The following is a 17,133-nucleotide window of genomic DNA, read 5'->3' as shown; positions in this document are numbered from 1 at the left end:
GACCAGCACACCTCCACTCACTTGTGGAGTCCCTCAGACCTGGCCTGCTGTCCTTGGTGATGTCCTTGCTGTCCTTGCTGCTCTTCGTTGACGCTTCAGACCCCTCTTGTCCCTACTTTCACCCCGTTTCCCCTGCTCAGAGACTAGACTCCCCAACCCACTTGGGTACCATTCCCGCTTTTCTTCCCTGGCAACCTGAGAAGCACTTGAATATAGAGGCTACCCCCATGGGCCCTGTCCACCTTCAAAGCCCAGCCCATCCCCTGAGCAGCTGTGGAGCCCTGGCAGGGGACCCCCCCCATGTCTCCATTCCCTCATCTCTGAAGTTGGGGTAGCAGCCATACCCACTTGTAGACTGTGCTGAGAATCAGCGGCACCCCTTTGTGTCTAGAACAGTTTCTGACATACAGTAAGCGCTCTATAAATGTAAGCTGTGGGCAAGAACTGGACTTTCTGTCTACATTTCAGATACAGACAGGTGGTTCGGCAGAAAGAACCTGAGCTCTAAAGTTAGACCTTGGTTTGTCTTCCAAGTCTGGCTCGCGGTGTTCGGGGTGCTTCATGCTCAACACACAAAACCACTTGCAAAACCATTCCCGGTCTTTGCCTGCTGTGCTCCCTGCACCTCCCGGTGCCCTGGCCTGATGTTGCCCACCTCTGTGACCACGCCAGAAATCTCGCACCTCAGCCCCACGTCCCAGCTGGAATGCGGCGTTGGCGTCCGTGGTCTCTCCTGCCTCTGCCTCGACACCCCTGGGTCCCCTCTGGCCAGCCTTCAAGATTCAGCTCACGCTTCCTCTTTCAGTGGATGTCGCTGGCCAACACCACCCCCCTTCCAGTTTGAGGGTCCCTTCTTTGTGTTCTCCCAGGACTGTGGACTTTCCTATCCTAGAACTTACTATGATGTAATTAGTTATCTCTCTCTCTAACCTGTGGGTTCTATGAGAACAAAGTCATTGATTTTTATCTCTACCTAATCACCAGAATTCAGCATCCTTCCTTCCTCTCAGTTGGTGCTTGATAAGGATAACTGGGAGGAAGGGAGGGACTTTGCTAACATAACTAGAGAGAGATCATTCCCCCACCCCCCCCGGGTGAAGTTTGCAAACTCCCTCCTGTAAATGGCAGGGCAGTCCAGGTTTTGGACTTTGCCGGACGAACAAGCAATAGATGCAGAGGCGGTAGGACATGAGCTCGCACACGCTTTAGGGACACACGGCTTGCCCTGTGGACGGACAGCAGGAACCGCTGCAAGACCCCAGAGTAAAGACATATTGACCCATCTTCCTTAAGGACATAAAGATATAAATTAGTCCTCTGAGAATTTGCATTTATATGGTATCATTTAATCAGTTTGGCTTATTTTCACTTTTAAAAAATAAAATGTGGTAAGGCTAACAATTGTTGCACTTACAATGTGCCAGATACTGTTTCCAGAGCTTTCTATATCATTGCTCATCTTAGTCTCTATAACACCTCTGCGATGGAGGTCCTGCTGTTATCCTCACTGTACAGATGAAGAAATTGAGGCAGAGGGGGCTAAGAACTTGCCCCAGGTTACATAGCTAGTTAAGTGGTGGAGTCATCCAAACCGGGGAGATCAGACTCCTGATATCCTCTTACCTGTCATGTTATCCTGCCGCCCAACCTCATCTCCTGGGTGCCTGCTGGGAATTTCCAGCGCTGGACACCTGAAGGGGGTGGGGGTGGGGCTGCTGAGACCTAGTGGGAGGCGCAGGCCTGCAGTGCAGGTGCAGAAACTCCAGGTCAATGTATTCGGTCTCCTTTGCAACACTTGTATGGCACCAGATGTACGTATTCTGAGAAAGGGCCCACAGGTTCCATAGCACAGCAAAGGGAAAGAGCCCCCAAGGCTTACCTGGATCTGTTGTGCCAAGAGCGTCTCTGATACAGATCTGTTCCATTCGTTTTGATAACAAGTAGAATCTGGCTCTTAACACATACTCTTAAATGATGATCTTACAATAGATTCAATGGACCAAAGAAAAACTGATGAACGACTCAATTGTATTTGTGGATTTCTTGGATATAAACAAGCCTCATAGGAAAAAGATCTATCGGAATACCAATGACTATAATAGACTTGCCAACGTGCTGAATGAATTCCAAAAGAAGTTGAGCTCCACGTCTTTGGAGGTACGTACAGACGTGCACTGTGTAGACTCTGAGGAGTGCTGTGTGTGTGTGTGTGTGTGTGTTATACACACACATGGATGGGTATATTTCTTTCACAACAGATATTTTCAAGACGTGTGTGCGAGTGAGAGAAAGAGGGGTGCCTGGGTGACTCAGTCGGTTAAGTGTCCGAATTGATTTCGGCTCACATCGTGATCTCAGGGTCGTGGGATCGAGCCTGGTGTCAGGCTCTGCACTCAGCAGGGAGTCTGCTTGTAATTCTCTCTCCCTCTGCCCCTGCGTGTCCAGGGCAACAGCAAGGAGCAGCATCCCTGCCACTGCTGTCCTGGGCAGACAGGTGTCAGACCGGGGGCCCCAACAGAATCACAGATGCCGCCACCCCGTCTCCTGGGACTCTTCCCTCACCACGAGTCCCACCCAAGATAAAGCAGCCGCAGAACAGCCCCGATGCTGTTGTTCTCCTTCTCTCTTCCCTTGAGCCTGGGACTCCCCCGGTCTTGCTCACGGCAATACTGGCATAGGGACTCCTCATTATGCAAATTTATTTTTCAGAAATGTAAACCAGTTTAGTGGGTCTAGGTTGCTGGATTACGAAAATCGTCAGTCTCACTCCCGGATCCTTGTATGTAAAACTGCAGTGAACTTTTGACTTTTCTATGCCTGTAAGCACTTTATTTGTCCCATTTCCTCTGCTAGATTTTTCATTCCATGGTGTTCTTCAAGGAAGCCATAGAACACATCGCAAGAGCTGCGAGGGTCCTTCGGCAGCCAGGGGGTCACATGTTACTGGTAGGAGTTTAAATTGTTCAAATACATTTAAGTTTCAAAATAACAATTGAGGGAATCTGATAAAATCTACCTTGCTTACAAAAGTTTTACTTATGCAAACTTTCTCTTTGTGAAAGCTTGCAGCCACTGAGTCCCACACAACGTGCTCTTCCTCTCCAGAGTTCGCATAAGAAATTTATCAGCACATAAAAATGCTTGTTTTTGGAAGCGTTTGATGTGAATAGAAGTGACGGAGCTGGCAGCATCTCTAGCATATCCTCAGCACCAACGTAGTGTCTGTGCTGGTGGATCTTGACCTTGAAAACAGTACATTTCCTGGAATATGGATTTAGAAACTGAGTCTTTGCACAAAATTCTACTTCTCATGAAAACAAGTGGGAGATAAATTCTTGGCAAATCCCCAAACAACCTGAGTAGACAAAAGCTTTCAGAAGGCTAAATAAAACCCAACACAAACAGCCAATTATAGGAGTCACAGTATTTATGAACATTTAAGCTATTGCTTATGCCTATTATTTATGTATTTTATACTTTTGTTATTTATAACTAGTTATTTAATTCACATCATTTTTTCCCAAAAAGACTTGTTTTGCATTCAGAACTACTAGAGCTTTATTTGAACAGACATGCATTAAGAGTAATTAAAAGGAATTAAAAACTGAAAAATAGAATTAAAGCAAAAATACAAAAGCAAATATTTCTTCCATTGAAACTCTTCCTTTACTAACCTCGCCCATCTCATAAATGGCACCAACATAGATATACCGCTCTAGCCAGAAACCCAGGAACCCCTCATTCTGGACGCTTTTCTGTCACACCCCACCCTCAGTCCGTCAATACATCCTGGAAATACAGCTTCCGAAATAGCTGTATTTAAAAAGCACACTCGTACACATCTCGATTGCCTCCACCCTACCCGAGCCACTACCACAGCCCCCGGGACTCCTGCCTCCCCTGTCTCTCCCCTCCCCTCGGCCCCTGTCACTTTGTCCCTTTATTCTGCCTTTTCTCCCTAGACCTTAGTGTTATTGGATCTTACGTATTTAACTTTTCATTTATGTATTACCTGTCTCCACATTTAGAACATAAGCTCTATAAGATCTATGATTTTGTCTATTTCAGTTAATAATAGATTATTTTTTAACTCCCAAATGGTACATACTCTCAGTTTGCTTCTTTTACCACAAAGTGACTTTCTTTTCTAATAACAAGTGAGTTTACAAAGAGTTGTCAATTCTAAAATCCTGAGAATGCATTCAGAGCAATTTTTAAAGACCTAACGCTCAACTAGAAACTTGCCTCTTTAACAATGCTTTCTCATGACCCTATCGTCCTATCAGAGCCCCTGTTAAAAATACAAGGCAAAGCATGGCAAGTCCCTGTTTCCTCTCTGATCCTGTGACTACTTTGCCCAATTAAAGATCATCAATAGATCGATAGATCTTTGCACTGGGATTCACTTGTGTAAAATGGTAATATAACTGGAAGCTGACCTAGCCTATGCAGCTTCAGCAGGGAGAAGCAGCCGGAGGGAGCGTAATGACTTGATGAAGAACGTTTAAAACAGATTTAAAAAAATAATCATGATCTAGATTGGTCAATTCAAATGAGATTAGTTGAATAGATAAAGAAGTAAAAAGCATATCATACATGACTTGTTAAAAGTAAACATTACTGGGGTGCCTGGGTGGCTCAGTCGTTAAGCGTCTGCCTTCAGCTCAAGTCATGATCCCGGAGTCCTGGGATCGAGCCCTGTGTCAGGCTCCCTCAGGGAGCCTGCTGCTCCCCCTGCTTGTGCTCTCTCTCTCTGACAAATAAATAAATAAAATCTTTAAAAAAAGAAAAAGAAAAAAGAAAAGATGGAGAAAGATAATTCATGCTAATAATTCCCATAAGAGAGTTGGAGTGGTTATACTAATATCAGACAAAATAGACTTTCAGGGAAAAAAACAAGTGTTCAAGAGAAAAGAAAGATGTTATAATGATAAAAGCATCAATCATCAGAAAGATACAACAGTTTAAACACACACACCTAACAGCTAAGCTCCAAAATATGTGAAGCCAAACAGACAGAATTGAAGAGAGAGAAATAAGCAGTTCAGCAGCAATGATTGGAGTCTTCGATAACCCCACTCTCAATCATTGCTAGAGCAACTAGATACAAAATCAACAAGGATATAAATATGTCAATAATACTGTACAAACAATTTGACCTAATTGACATAGATAGTAGACTCCTTCCAACAAAAACAAAATACACATTCTTCTCAAGCATGCATGGAACAGTCTCCAACATAGACCATGTGCCAGACTATAGAACAAGCCTCGATACATTTAAAAGGATTGAAGTCATTCAAAGTATGTCCTCTGAACACAATAGAATTAAAGTAGAAATCAATAACAGAAAGAAATTTGAGGGTGCCTGGGTGGCTCAGTCGGTTAAGTGGCTATCTTCGGCTCAGGTCGTGATCCCAGGGTCCTGGGATCGAGCCCTGCATCGAGCTCCCTGCTGGGAAGGGAGCCTGCTTCTCCCTCTCCCTCTACCCCTCTTCCCTGCTCATGCTCTCTCTCTCATAAATAAAATCTTTAAAAAAAAAGAAAGAAAGAGAGAAATTTGAAATATTCACAAATATGTGGAATTTTTACAACATACTCCCAAATAACCAATGAGTGAAAGAAGAAATCACAAGAGATATTAGAAAATATTTTGAGATAAGTGAAAACACAGCATTCCCAAAGCAGTGCTTAGAGAGAAATGTATATAAGCTATAAGTGCCTAAATTTTTTTTTTAAAGAAAAATCTCAAATAACCTAACCTCCCACATTAGGAAACTACAGAAGAAAAGAAAACTAAACCCCAAAGCAGAAAGAAGGTACTAATAAAGATGAGAGAAGAAAGTAGAACAGAAAAACAATAGAGATTATCAGTGAAACCAAAGCTTTTTTCTCTGAAAAGATGAACAAAATTGACAACCCAAGAAAAAAAAGAGAAAGGAGAATCCATCATTAAAATTTTTTAAATCAGGAATTAAGGATTATAAGAGAATAATGTGAACAACTGTGTGCCAGCACATTGGATAGCCTAGATGAAATGGAAGAAGACACAAATGACTGAGCTAAAGAAATAGGAAACCTGAAAAGACCTAAACAAAGAGATTGAACTGGGAATTTGAAAACTTCCCATGGAAAAAAAAGCTCCTGGTCAATTGGCTTCACTGGAGAATTCTACCAAACATTTAAGGAAGAATGAGATCAATCCTTCACAAACCCTTCCAGTAAATAGAGGAGGGAACAGCTCCCAACTCACCCACGAGGCCAGTATCACCTGATACCAAAACTGGATAAGACACATCACGGCAAGAGAAAACTGCAGGCCAATATCCCTTATGAATATAGTTGTAAAATTCCCACACAAAATATTAGCAAACAATGCAACAACATGTAAGTATCATGCGTCATGACCAAGTGAGATTTATCCTGGGAATGCATGTTTGGCTTAACATCCAAAAGCAGTAATATAATGCACCATATTAATAGAATACAAGGCAAAACCACATGATCATATGTGCAGAAAATACGTTTGATAAAATCCAATACCATCAATGATTTTTTTAAACTCTCAGCAAAAAGGAATAGAAGGGAAGTTTACCAACCTAATAAAAGGCATCTATGAAAAACTTTCATACTTAATGATGAAAGGCTAAATGTTTTTCCTCTAAGACTGGGAACAAAACAAAGATACATTTTTTCCTCACAATTTCTATTCAACCCTATACTGGAGTTTGTAGCCAGTGCAATTAGATAAGAAAAAGGAAAAAAGGCCATCCAGATACTTACTTTAGAAGAAGTAAAACTCTCTTTATTCACATTCCACATGATCCCGTTTATAGAAAATCCTAAGGACAACCTACCCAATTAAAAATAAACAGACATCTCACAAAATCATATAAAAGGATTCTCAATATCATTTGTTGTTAGGGAAAACAATGTGATAATCACTATACACCTATTAAAGTGACCAAAATTTAAAAAAAAAACAAAAAACAGATAGTAGGAATTGCTAGCAAGGGTACAAAGCAATAAGAACTCTTGTTTATTGCTGATGGGAATGCAAAATGGCACAGTCACTTGGAAGGATAGCTTGGTGGTTTTTTACAAAGCTAGAGATAGCCTTACCATATAGTTTAGCAATACGTTCCTATGTATTTACCTAACATATTTGAAAAATTACATCCTCACAAAAACCTTCCCATGTGTAATTACAGCGACTTTATTAAAAAATTGGACACAATCAAAATGTCCTTCAGTAAGTGATAAACTGGGGTACAATGGAATATTATTCAAAGATAAAAAGAAATGAGATATCAAGCCACAAAAAGACATGGACAAATCTTCAAGGCATATTGCTAAGTGAAAGAAGTCAGTCTGGAAATATTACACACTGTATGATTCCAATTATATGACATTCTGGAAAAGGCAAAACTATGGTGATGGTAAAAAGATTGGTGGTTGCCAAGGGTTTGGAGAGAGGAAGGAAGGTGAAATGTAAGATATTCAAGCACACTATTCTGTGCAATGCTGTAATAATGAGTACATGACACCACACATTTGTCGAAGCCCGTAGAACTTCACAGCACAAAGAGTGAACCTTAGTGTATGGAAGTTCCAAAGAGTCATTTAGGAGGTCTGGGGAATCCCAGGATGGAATGCAGAATGTGACAAAACAACCAAACTGTGTCACAGTGTGTGCAACAGTCTCCCTGAAGAGGGTGGAAAGGAAAGGAACTGACCTAAGGAAATTTGGAAGGGAGTGGAGTCTATAAGACTAAAAGCAAAAGAAACTGTATGTAAGCTAATAAAGTGCTTTCCTGTGGGAGTGAGGTCACCATTCTGATACCACTGTGCATATATATCACAACTGAGTAAGTAAAGGATGGCAGGTGGTGGGAGCAGGTTTCTCACTGTTGGAGCGGGAGCTTACAGATAAGCAAGGGAAAGAGGCTAGAGTGAGCCATATGGTGATGGATGAGGGTTGAAGACAGCAGTTGAACTCCTGTTTGGCTTCATGTATATGGTTTCATACATTTATAGGAATGTGTGTATGCAAAGGTCAGCATACAAAATTGGAGCATAACTCTGCACTCCTTAACTGTGAGCTATTAGTGATTTTTCCCAAAGGATGCAGTATGAAAGGGGAAAACAGTAACTTCACAATGGAGAAGGCTGGCATACAATACTTTATCTAGGTGACCAAGGTCAGCATCAACAGTGATAAATCATGTTGATAAATGACACTTTATCCCCATGGTCTTCCCTCCCAGAAACACATAACCCCAGTCTAGTCAGAAGGAAAACATCAAGAAAATCCCAACCGAGAGGCATTCTACAAAATGTCTGACCAGCACACTTCAAACCCGTCAATGTCATCAGAACAAAACAAAAAAAGAGTCTGAAACCATCACAGTCAAGAGGAGCCTCAGGAGATATAACTAGTAAACATAATGTGTTTACTAGTTATATCTCCTGAGACAGAAAAAGGATGTTAGGTTAAAAACTAAGGAACTCTGAATAAAGTAGGGATTCTAGTTAATAATGGATCGATACTGTTTCATTTAATGAGAACAAGTATATCCTACTAGGTCGATGTTCGTAGGGGAAACTGGATGTGGGGTGTATGGAAATTCTCTTTTCTATCTTGGCAATTTTACTGTAAATCAAAGACTCTCCTAAAATCAAAAAGTTTATTTTTTAAGTGGACCAAAGATTTAACTAGATATTTCACCAAAGAGACATGAATGGGAATAAGCCTATGAGAAAACTACTTGCCATCATTTACCATTTGGGAAAGGCGATCTGAAAGCCCATGGAGATATTAGCCCGCATGTGCTTGCACAACTGCTGTATCGAGTGTTGGCAAGGTTGTGGATAAGCGGGAGCTTGCGCACGTGGCCGGCGCGAATGTAAAATAGTACAACTGCTTTGAAAAACAGTCTGACCATTTCTTATAAAGTTAACCCCAATTTACCCTTTAACAGAGCAGTTCTGTTTGTCTGTATCGACACAAGAGAAAGTAAAGCAAACGTTCACTTTATGACTTGCACGTAAGTGTTCCGGGAGCATTATTAGAATAGCCGTGAAGTGGACATACTCCCAAGTATCCCATCAGTAGGTCCCATCCAGTAGGATACTATTTAGCAATAAAAGGGAACAGACTACTAATAGACACTACCACATGCAAGAACCACAAAACCATCATGCTAAGTGAGGAGGCAGATGCAAAAGACTTCATATTTACTATTCGATGGATAGGAAATCTGTAGACAGAAAGCATACTAATGGTTGCCCGGGACTGGGGTTGAAGTGAAGACTCACTACTAACAGGCCTGGGGGACAGAACTATTCTAAGACTGGATTTACTGGTTGCAAACCTGTACATTTACTAAAAATCATTGAATTTATATACATAAAAAGAGGTGTAGCCTGTAAGTTACACCTCAGCAAAGCTGCTAAAAAAGGTAATACTTTGTCATTATTACCAAAGAGCACCTAAGTGGTTATTGCTCAGAATAAATAGGAAAAGACCTATCTAAATTCTTCTAAATGAAAAGTCAAATACTGGCAGTAATGTAATGATTTATAACCTGTCGATGCTATTTTTCAGATTGTGTTATCGTTCCTTCCAGTCAAATTGTCTCATATATTTCAAGAGACTATAAAGAGAAAAGGTGAAAATATTGAATGTATATGAAAGCCCTATAGAACTTTGATAAATACGGTAGTTATATTTCACGTATTTCCCAAAAAGGTTATAAAAATATGTATTTTGGTGATAGGAAACCATGCATTGCAATGTGTCTGGGACGTACATAGGAACCGTATGTTGGCTTGTTCTTCTCGCACAGATTGGCACAGACGGCTGTGGGAAGGAGACCTGTGCTGCTCTGGCCTGTTACCTGACAGAGTGCCAACTATACCGGGTGCCCACGTCCCACAATTATGCCTACATCGATTTCAAAGAAGACTTTAAAAGGGGCTTCATTCAGGCAGGATTGGAAGGGAACTCCACTGCTCTGATAGTTGCTAGTTTAAACCCAAAGCAGGTAAGTACTTTTTGTCTTTAGCATTTGCTAGCGTTTGCCATTAAGTAGTGCTCCTCCCCCCCATTTAATATTTGAAAAGAAGGTATAGTCCTGCCGGCCTGCCCTGGTTTTCCCGCTCTTCTGTCCTCCCCACTCCCAGCCGACAGCATTTATATATTTGTCCTCATGCTGCTGAGAGTTCTGCAAAAGCATCTTCTGTCTTTACAATTTTCATTCTAATTGACAAATGAGAAGTAATTGGTCCACGTACCTGAACTAGTTGTGGAGTCTGTGTTTTGGAAAAAACACAGTCATCTGAATCCACTGTGTGTGCATGAGCTCCGCAGCATGCCAGCCACACACTCGAGACTCCCGTTCCTCCCCTCGGTCCTCTTGCTCCAACGTCACTGTCACATTTAGGACTCTCCTTGTAGTTATAGTTCACGTATTTCCCTAAAAGGTTTACACACAAGCAAAAAATGCTAATCACCCAACTACTGTTCTCACCTGTTATCTGGCATAAATTATGCCCTTCCACAGCCTAAACGTCATGGGCCATCTCAGATTGTATTTACTTCTTTGTGGCAACATTTCCAGACACATGTAGTTATGAGTGTTGTTTCAAACTTGCATCTTGTTTTCTCTCCTCATGCTGGGCCTCTCTCCCCGGGGTTGTGGTTTTCTTGCACATCGCACTTCAAGAGTAAGTCTGGGTGCTGTGTTGTTATCTGCTGCTCTCCAGAGTGTCCAGTTTTCCACTTTAATTATATGTCCTCCCTTTCCCAAATCTAAATACCCTGCTCTGTTCATCAGCTTGAGGTTTCTGCCAGATACTTCTCTGGATTTCAGAAGATGTCACTTCTCCCATGCTGGAAGCCTGCTGTTATAATTTAAGAAATCATTTTTTCAGAAATGCACTATCAGTTGGAGCTGGGCTGAATGTGCTTATCCACTCCCATGTCATTCAGGACTTCAAGGTCACTGGATCTCTTCTCCCCACTTTCCAGCTTTCTCCTGGCCATATCATTGCTTTCCATGTGAATCCAAAAAATGGTGTTATGACTTGTTAAATTAACATTTGTTAAATGGAGCACAGGGGGCTGGATGGGGATCCACCATTCAACAGAAGACCACGAGAGAAATTGAAATCGAGAAGTTTCTTAGAGGTCCTGGAAGAAGTACACAGCATGCCTTGAGGGGCCACCCGAGGAGATCAGGGTAGGGTCAGGCCAGGAGAGGCAGGATCCGGGGCCCATGGGTGGCGTGACTTGGGCTCCCACTAGGGCTAGATGGGTCCACTCACACCCAAAGAGTGGGGTTTTGGCTAGGCCCATGGGGGGTTCTGTCTAAGGGGCGTGTAAGGCCCGCGGGCCGTGGGAGGTGGGATGGCTGCTGAGCCCAGGCTGTCGGGGAAGTCCTACCAGCAGTCAGCACCTGCTCGTCCCTCTGCGGGCGGCTTGCACCAGGGGCTGGTGTGAGTGTAGGGTCCCCGCAGGCTGCTTGGTAGAATGAAGCAGATGCCGAGGCAGCAACACCCTGGGGTAGGTAAGCGAACCCCCTGACCAGGAGGAAATGATCAGTGTGTTTAAGAAGCTCCATCAGTTCTCCGTCAGTTGTGGGTGAGACAGGAGATCAGCCAGCCCCTCCGCAGCTCTGTCGGCTCTCCCCTGGAGACGGTCCTCCCACTCGCTTTCCTTCCCCGCCTGAAACACCAGGAACCCGTGAGGGTCTCAGGAGTATCCTGAGGAGGTGATGATGCTAAAGATGCTTTTTTTTTTTTTTTTAGTAAAGCTTGGATTTTCTCTCAAAATCAAAATGCTCATATGTTTTAATAAAAACTCTTTCACTGCTCTTTATCCTGGGTCTCCATTTGGCATGTTTAGAGTGGAAAACGTAAATAACTTACTCATTCCTGATGTGTATCTGTTTCATCTAAGGAGTCGTTTTTGGAGGATTTGAACAACATTCTCAATTTGAGGAATATACTTGACCTGTTTGAAAACGAGGAGCTGGATTCCATTGCACTAAGGATGAGATCTTTTGCTGAACAGTCTGGTTCCATTGATAACAGGCAGTCTCTACTTGCATTCTTCCAAAAGGTACTCTTCTGTGGCTTGGCTTTACCAAATTGCCATGTTAAATGACAAGTAGACTCCGTTTATAATTCTGTACCTGATTTTCAAGTTGGATAAATTTTTTTTTTTTAGTTCTTTAAATGAGTTTTTAAGTTAAAACTAGTGACTAGATCCCCACACACAGACACGCCACACCCTTAGGGAAATCCAAGGTCAGCGAGGATCTGGGCCTGCTACCAGTGTGTCTGAAGAACATGATAACAGCAAGAGACAATGACAAGAGAAATAAGACACCAGGCTTATTTCTTACACTGACTTCCCTCCCTGACCACGGTTGGTAACAAGTCTGTAAAGGCAAAAGACCCAAATTCTTGCATTCCTTGGAATAGCCCTGGAATTGGCCAGGGGGTGATGGGCACAGACAGAAATAATCCAGACAGAGCAGGTGATATTCAGAAGGAACTCAGCAGTGGGGTCCGTCTGGAGACAGTCCAGACCAACGAGCTAAGCTTTCTGCATCTTTAAGGCACAATGACCAGCCATCGGCTCAGCAGGGAGAGAGAGAGGAGACAGGATCGCCCAAACCAGACCTTCAAAGGAGAGCACCGCAGGCCTACTTACTTCTTGGGCCAGTTCCTGTCGATGATGGAGTCATCTGAAAATCGACCTGGCCCACCATCCATCCTCAGTGGACACTTAGTGATCCGGCACGAGAAGATGTAAAAAATTCCACAAATCGAGTACACAATTGAGGGAGAACAATGTCACGTGAATGGATGCTTAGATTGGGTGATATTTTTAAATGCAGTCGTCCTGATAACTTGTGGCCCTCTAGTGCCTTGTTACTAAATTGGTTTATATAGATTGTGATTGGCAAGGAAGAACAAAGAATTTCTCATTGGAGAACAGTGCCCTCCAGAAATAAAAAAAATAATAAACCAAGAATCCCAGTTAGAAATCAGTTTTAATTATTTATATGTCTACTTTATACCACACTTGCAAAAATGATTTGAAGTGTCTTACAGTAATGAGTGAAGGAGTACTTGAAACCGTTAACATGGAATATCTTCAAGGAGGAGTTTGGGGATGGGTAAAGCAAAGAGAGCTAACTTCATTTTTAATTTAAACATTTCTCTGTTGTATGAATTCTGCATTGAGCAGTTTGATTTGCTTTCATACATTTTTTAAAGATAAAAAGGAGGAAAAAGAATCTTACACTTTCCTCTTCTTTCAGCTTTACCGCACTTCTTTGGCAAAATAGGTTGCTTGATACTCAAACATCTTACCACTTTGTACAAATTGAACTGTTTGAGTTGGAAGGAACATTGACTCACTGAAGCTGCTTTCAGTTATGTGGTTTCATTGAACATGACAGATGGACATGAGGAGAGACTCTCCGCCCACGCCAGTCCTTCCGAGGAGCCAGGAACAGTAGCCGCACAGCCTGGCCTCGTGGGGGGAAGGAGGCAGGGAGATTTCAGGGAAGCCAGCCCTTTGCTGAAGACCTGCGAAACCGTAGCGGGTCTAATACCACGTAGTGCTAACCCTTCAGGGGTTTACTACTGCCCCCCCCCCCTTGTGCTCTGCCCACGACGTCGGTCTGTTTCTCTCTGTGTCTTTCAGCTTTCATTCCTCCAACCACTTCCCACTCTGAGTTTCTGGGAATCTCAGTGGCACACCAACCCAGAGCAAAGAGTGAAATAGACCCGCCTCCATCTGATGTAAGGTCCCCTCCTGAACAGAACTCGAGCACCACACCCGCTCGTGTGACTTGGTTCATGGAGGGGATGTTCCGGGTCACGGAGGGCAGAACCAGGCCTCTTTCCTCGAGAGAGCTCCACGGGACTTGCGGTCCCCTTCGGAAGGCGCTCAGAGGGCACCTGATCACCTCTAGTAATTTTTAATGTAATATTTTTTCCAAAGCAGGGGATTCCATTTTAACAACTTATATCTTTATTAATTTTCAGAGGATCCATAAAAATCTTCATATTTTTATGACCATGAGTCCCGAAGGACCGACCTTTCGCCAGCACTGTAGAGCCTATCCTTCTATGATTACCACCTGCACGATCGACTGGTATGAGAAGTGGTCAGAAGAAGCTCTCCTTGCCGTAGCCAATTCTTTCTTAAGAGAAAAGGTGGATTTAAAGAACAGAGAGGTAAATACAACCTCTTCTAAAAATCTGATCCAAGGGAAGATTTCAGGTTATTAACAGCATCTGGCAGAATTATGTCTCTGAATAGCAGTGAATCCTGGGTAGGTGAAAATAGGCAGCTCTGGGCAAAACTATGAAATAGGTCAAGTGTTTGCCTTGACTCTTTATCAGCTCCCCATCTCTTTAGCCCCCTGGCCCGTCCTGTGTCACAGATGCCCAGATTCCTCACTGCCTGGGTCTCTGCACGGTCTTGCCCTGCGGTCGCGGTGAGCAGCAGGTTTCCCTGCAGGGGACCAACCTCCAGTTGGCACGCCAGGTGCCATGGTAAGGACGCTACAACCTTCTGGGTGCTCCCTGTCGATCTCTCTGGTTTGGCGACAATGAACCACACGCAAAATGAGCCCAGAATTCATGAGTCCAGAAGTAAGTACGAATCTTTTCGAGTGCAGCCCCACCGAAGACCCCAGAGCAGCCCAGAAGTCAGCACGGCACCTGGAAAAGGGCTGCGACCTCACATGGGAAGCGTCCAGGAAAAGCAAAGGCCAAGGGTAGAGTCAGGAAGAAAATGCAGCTGGATTAAAGGGGACCAGGTGATTGGCCGCCTTGGTGGGCTGGAGGTGGGCACCAGGGCTAAGTCCTGTCTCCGAATTTTCTCCAAAATTAAGCGAGGGGCACTTTCTCCTCTAGTTTTCCCACCCACATATCATTATATCCTTTGAGGATGTATGGACATTTTTGCAGCTTTACTTCACTCAAGGAAGAGAGGTGGAGTCTCTTGTAATTGATAACCTACTTTAGGAAAGGAAGATGGGAAATTTAAAAAAATAAAAAGGCACCATGAACCCAGGCCATTGGTGATGGCCCCCGAAATCCTTGGATGGCTGCAGCAGAAATGAGGGTAAAGCCTGGTAGCATGAGTCTGGCATGTCCTTAACCACCGTCCCTATTGTTGCTTCGTCCACCCTAACACCATCCAAACCACTAAGACTTCTCTATTCTTGATCCCATTAACCCAGGACCTTTTCTACCTCCCCATATCTCAGAATGATAAACTCTTTCAAGTTATTTTCTCTTTCTTTATGTATATTTATATTGCTTTCTCTTGATTCTTAAAAATTATTATCTTGCAGAACTTAAAAGAAAAACTTGCCCCAATGTGTGTCCAAATCCACAAAAGTATAAAAGACTTGAACACAAAATACTTCCAGGAAAGTAGGCATTATTACATCACTCCCAGTAGCTACTTGCGGTTCCTGGATACGTTTGCTCACATTTTGAAGTCACGAGAGAAGGAAATGCAAACAAAGAGGTAAGAGTTCGAGACCAAATCAGAAATACATATATTTTTTTAATCGGTGCTTTTATTTGTAAAAAGAAACACGAACACAAAAGAGGAGCCCGTAGCTGCCTTTCCAGTGAGGGGAAAGGGCAACAGTGGCACAAGCCCTTCAAGGAGGTGAGGCATTCTAAGGCTGCCGGTCGGTGGAGACAGGGAGGGAGTGTCGAGCCGTCGCTAGATCGCATCGTGGAAACCAGAGCAGCTGCAGGTGCCACCGGTCATGGCCTTTATCCCAGGGACGACACCAACATACCAGGAGCCCAATGTCTGCGTCACAGACAGCGGGACGCCCCGGTGCTGCGGACACTGTGTCCAGGTGCCGCTGGGAAGGTGGGTGAGAAAACACGGGGCAGCAGCTCTCAGACCTGATCAGAGCCCCAGCGACACCAGAAACTGTGTTCTAACAGCCTCCCGGGAGGACAGGAACGTGAGCGGAACCGGCCTTGTAGCACCTGCCCATGAGCATCCCACACTCTGTGCTCCAGGAGGCCACAGGGGGTCTGATGAGACTGCGAGCAGTCGCAATGAGGCCTGCATGACCCGCATCGGGGCATGGGGGCTGCCAGGATACCCAGGCAGAGCTGCTGCCCTCCGGCGACATCCTCCAGCCTGGCCTACATCCTGCTACAGGAAGTGGGGCCACCCGATGAGACACTCTAATTAACCGTACTGCTAGGGGCTTGAAGCAAGTCCATTCTGTGTCTTCAGTGACCCTGGAGGATGGTGCCCATGACTGACTCCCGCCTGGACGATAGGCCACAGCCAGGCTCCCCATGTGGAGCCAGGCCAGTTAGGAATGCTGTTAATCCGGGTGCACCCAGACGCGTTGGCGGCCACACATAACTCAGCCTCAGACGCGCCACGGAAAGCCCAGGACAACGGAAGTGTCTCCTCACCTCTCATGCTAGAGACGTTAGTTTGCGTCCGGCAGACCAGCGGAGGCCAGAAGCAGTGGTGGCCTCAGCAGCTGCCTGATGTGGACACAGCTCAGGGGCTCATTTTCTCAAGTTTTTGTTAACGAGGCTGGGTGGGGCATGGCAGATTCAACGTCCGCTCCATTTAGAGCCGTTGCTGGAGTCCGTGAACGCGGTGAGGCTACAAGGAATCCTGTCAGTTTAAAGGTGAACTTTATTCTATTAAGTAAAGACTCTCCAGTCCTGGAGGTAGGGGCTCTTGGCTGCTTTCTCCAAGTCCTTAGGTTGAGCTTTTTGTTGGTCGGTGGTTAAACTGAGGGTGATGACGGCAGTCTGGATAAATCGGCCCGATGCCCCCCACACAGGAGTCAAGAGATAAGAGGATCCTTCCAAGTTTCCAAGGTGTCCCCTTCCCACCACGGGGGGCGGGGGGATTGCCCTCCATCTGCAACTACAAGACGGCGATCGGTGCAACCAGTCCCTGTCCCTGCTGCGTCCTCTGTTCCCCGGCTTGCCCGTGCCTCACGCACGCCATCAGCCCAGACATCTGTCTGGGTGGCTCGGTGGTTTCTATGCCTTGTGCTAGCCCCCCCAATGTGTGGGTCAGACCAGGATGTCCCCTTA

General features: G+C 44.4%; 1 protein-coding gene across 1 annotated transcript in view; it reads left to right on the top strand.

Moving 5' to 3' along the window:
- The window catches only part of DNAH14 (dynein axonemal heavy chain 14), a 341,596-nt gene that overhangs the window by 229,108 nt on the left and 95,355 nt on the right, over positions 1–17,133 (top strand). The window contains exons 55-60 of the mRNA XM_064595530.1: positions 1,990–2,157; positions 2,854–2,946; positions 9,849–10,046; positions 11,963–12,124; positions 14,068–14,259; positions 15,387–15,565. Of these exons, the coding sequence (XP_064451600.1) occupies positions 1,990–2,157; positions 2,854–2,946; positions 9,849–10,046; positions 11,963–12,124; positions 14,068–14,259; positions 15,387–15,565 (992 nt within the window). The remainder of the gene's footprint in view (positions 1–1,989; positions 2,158–2,853; positions 2,947–9,848; positions 10,047–11,962; positions 12,125–14,067; positions 14,260–15,386; positions 15,566–17,133) is intronic.

Source organism: Mirounga angustirostris, unplaced genomic scaffold (assembly GCF_029215605.1).
Source record: "Mirounga angustirostris isolate CCGP_5_RB_7025 unplaced genomic scaffold, mMirAng1.0.hap1 SCAF_6, whole genome shotgun sequence".
NCBI classification, from domain to species: Eukaryota; Metazoa; Chordata; class Mammalia; order Carnivora; family Phocidae; genus Mirounga; species Mirounga angustirostris.
This window is presented reverse-complemented; position numbering and strand designations above follow the sequence as displayed.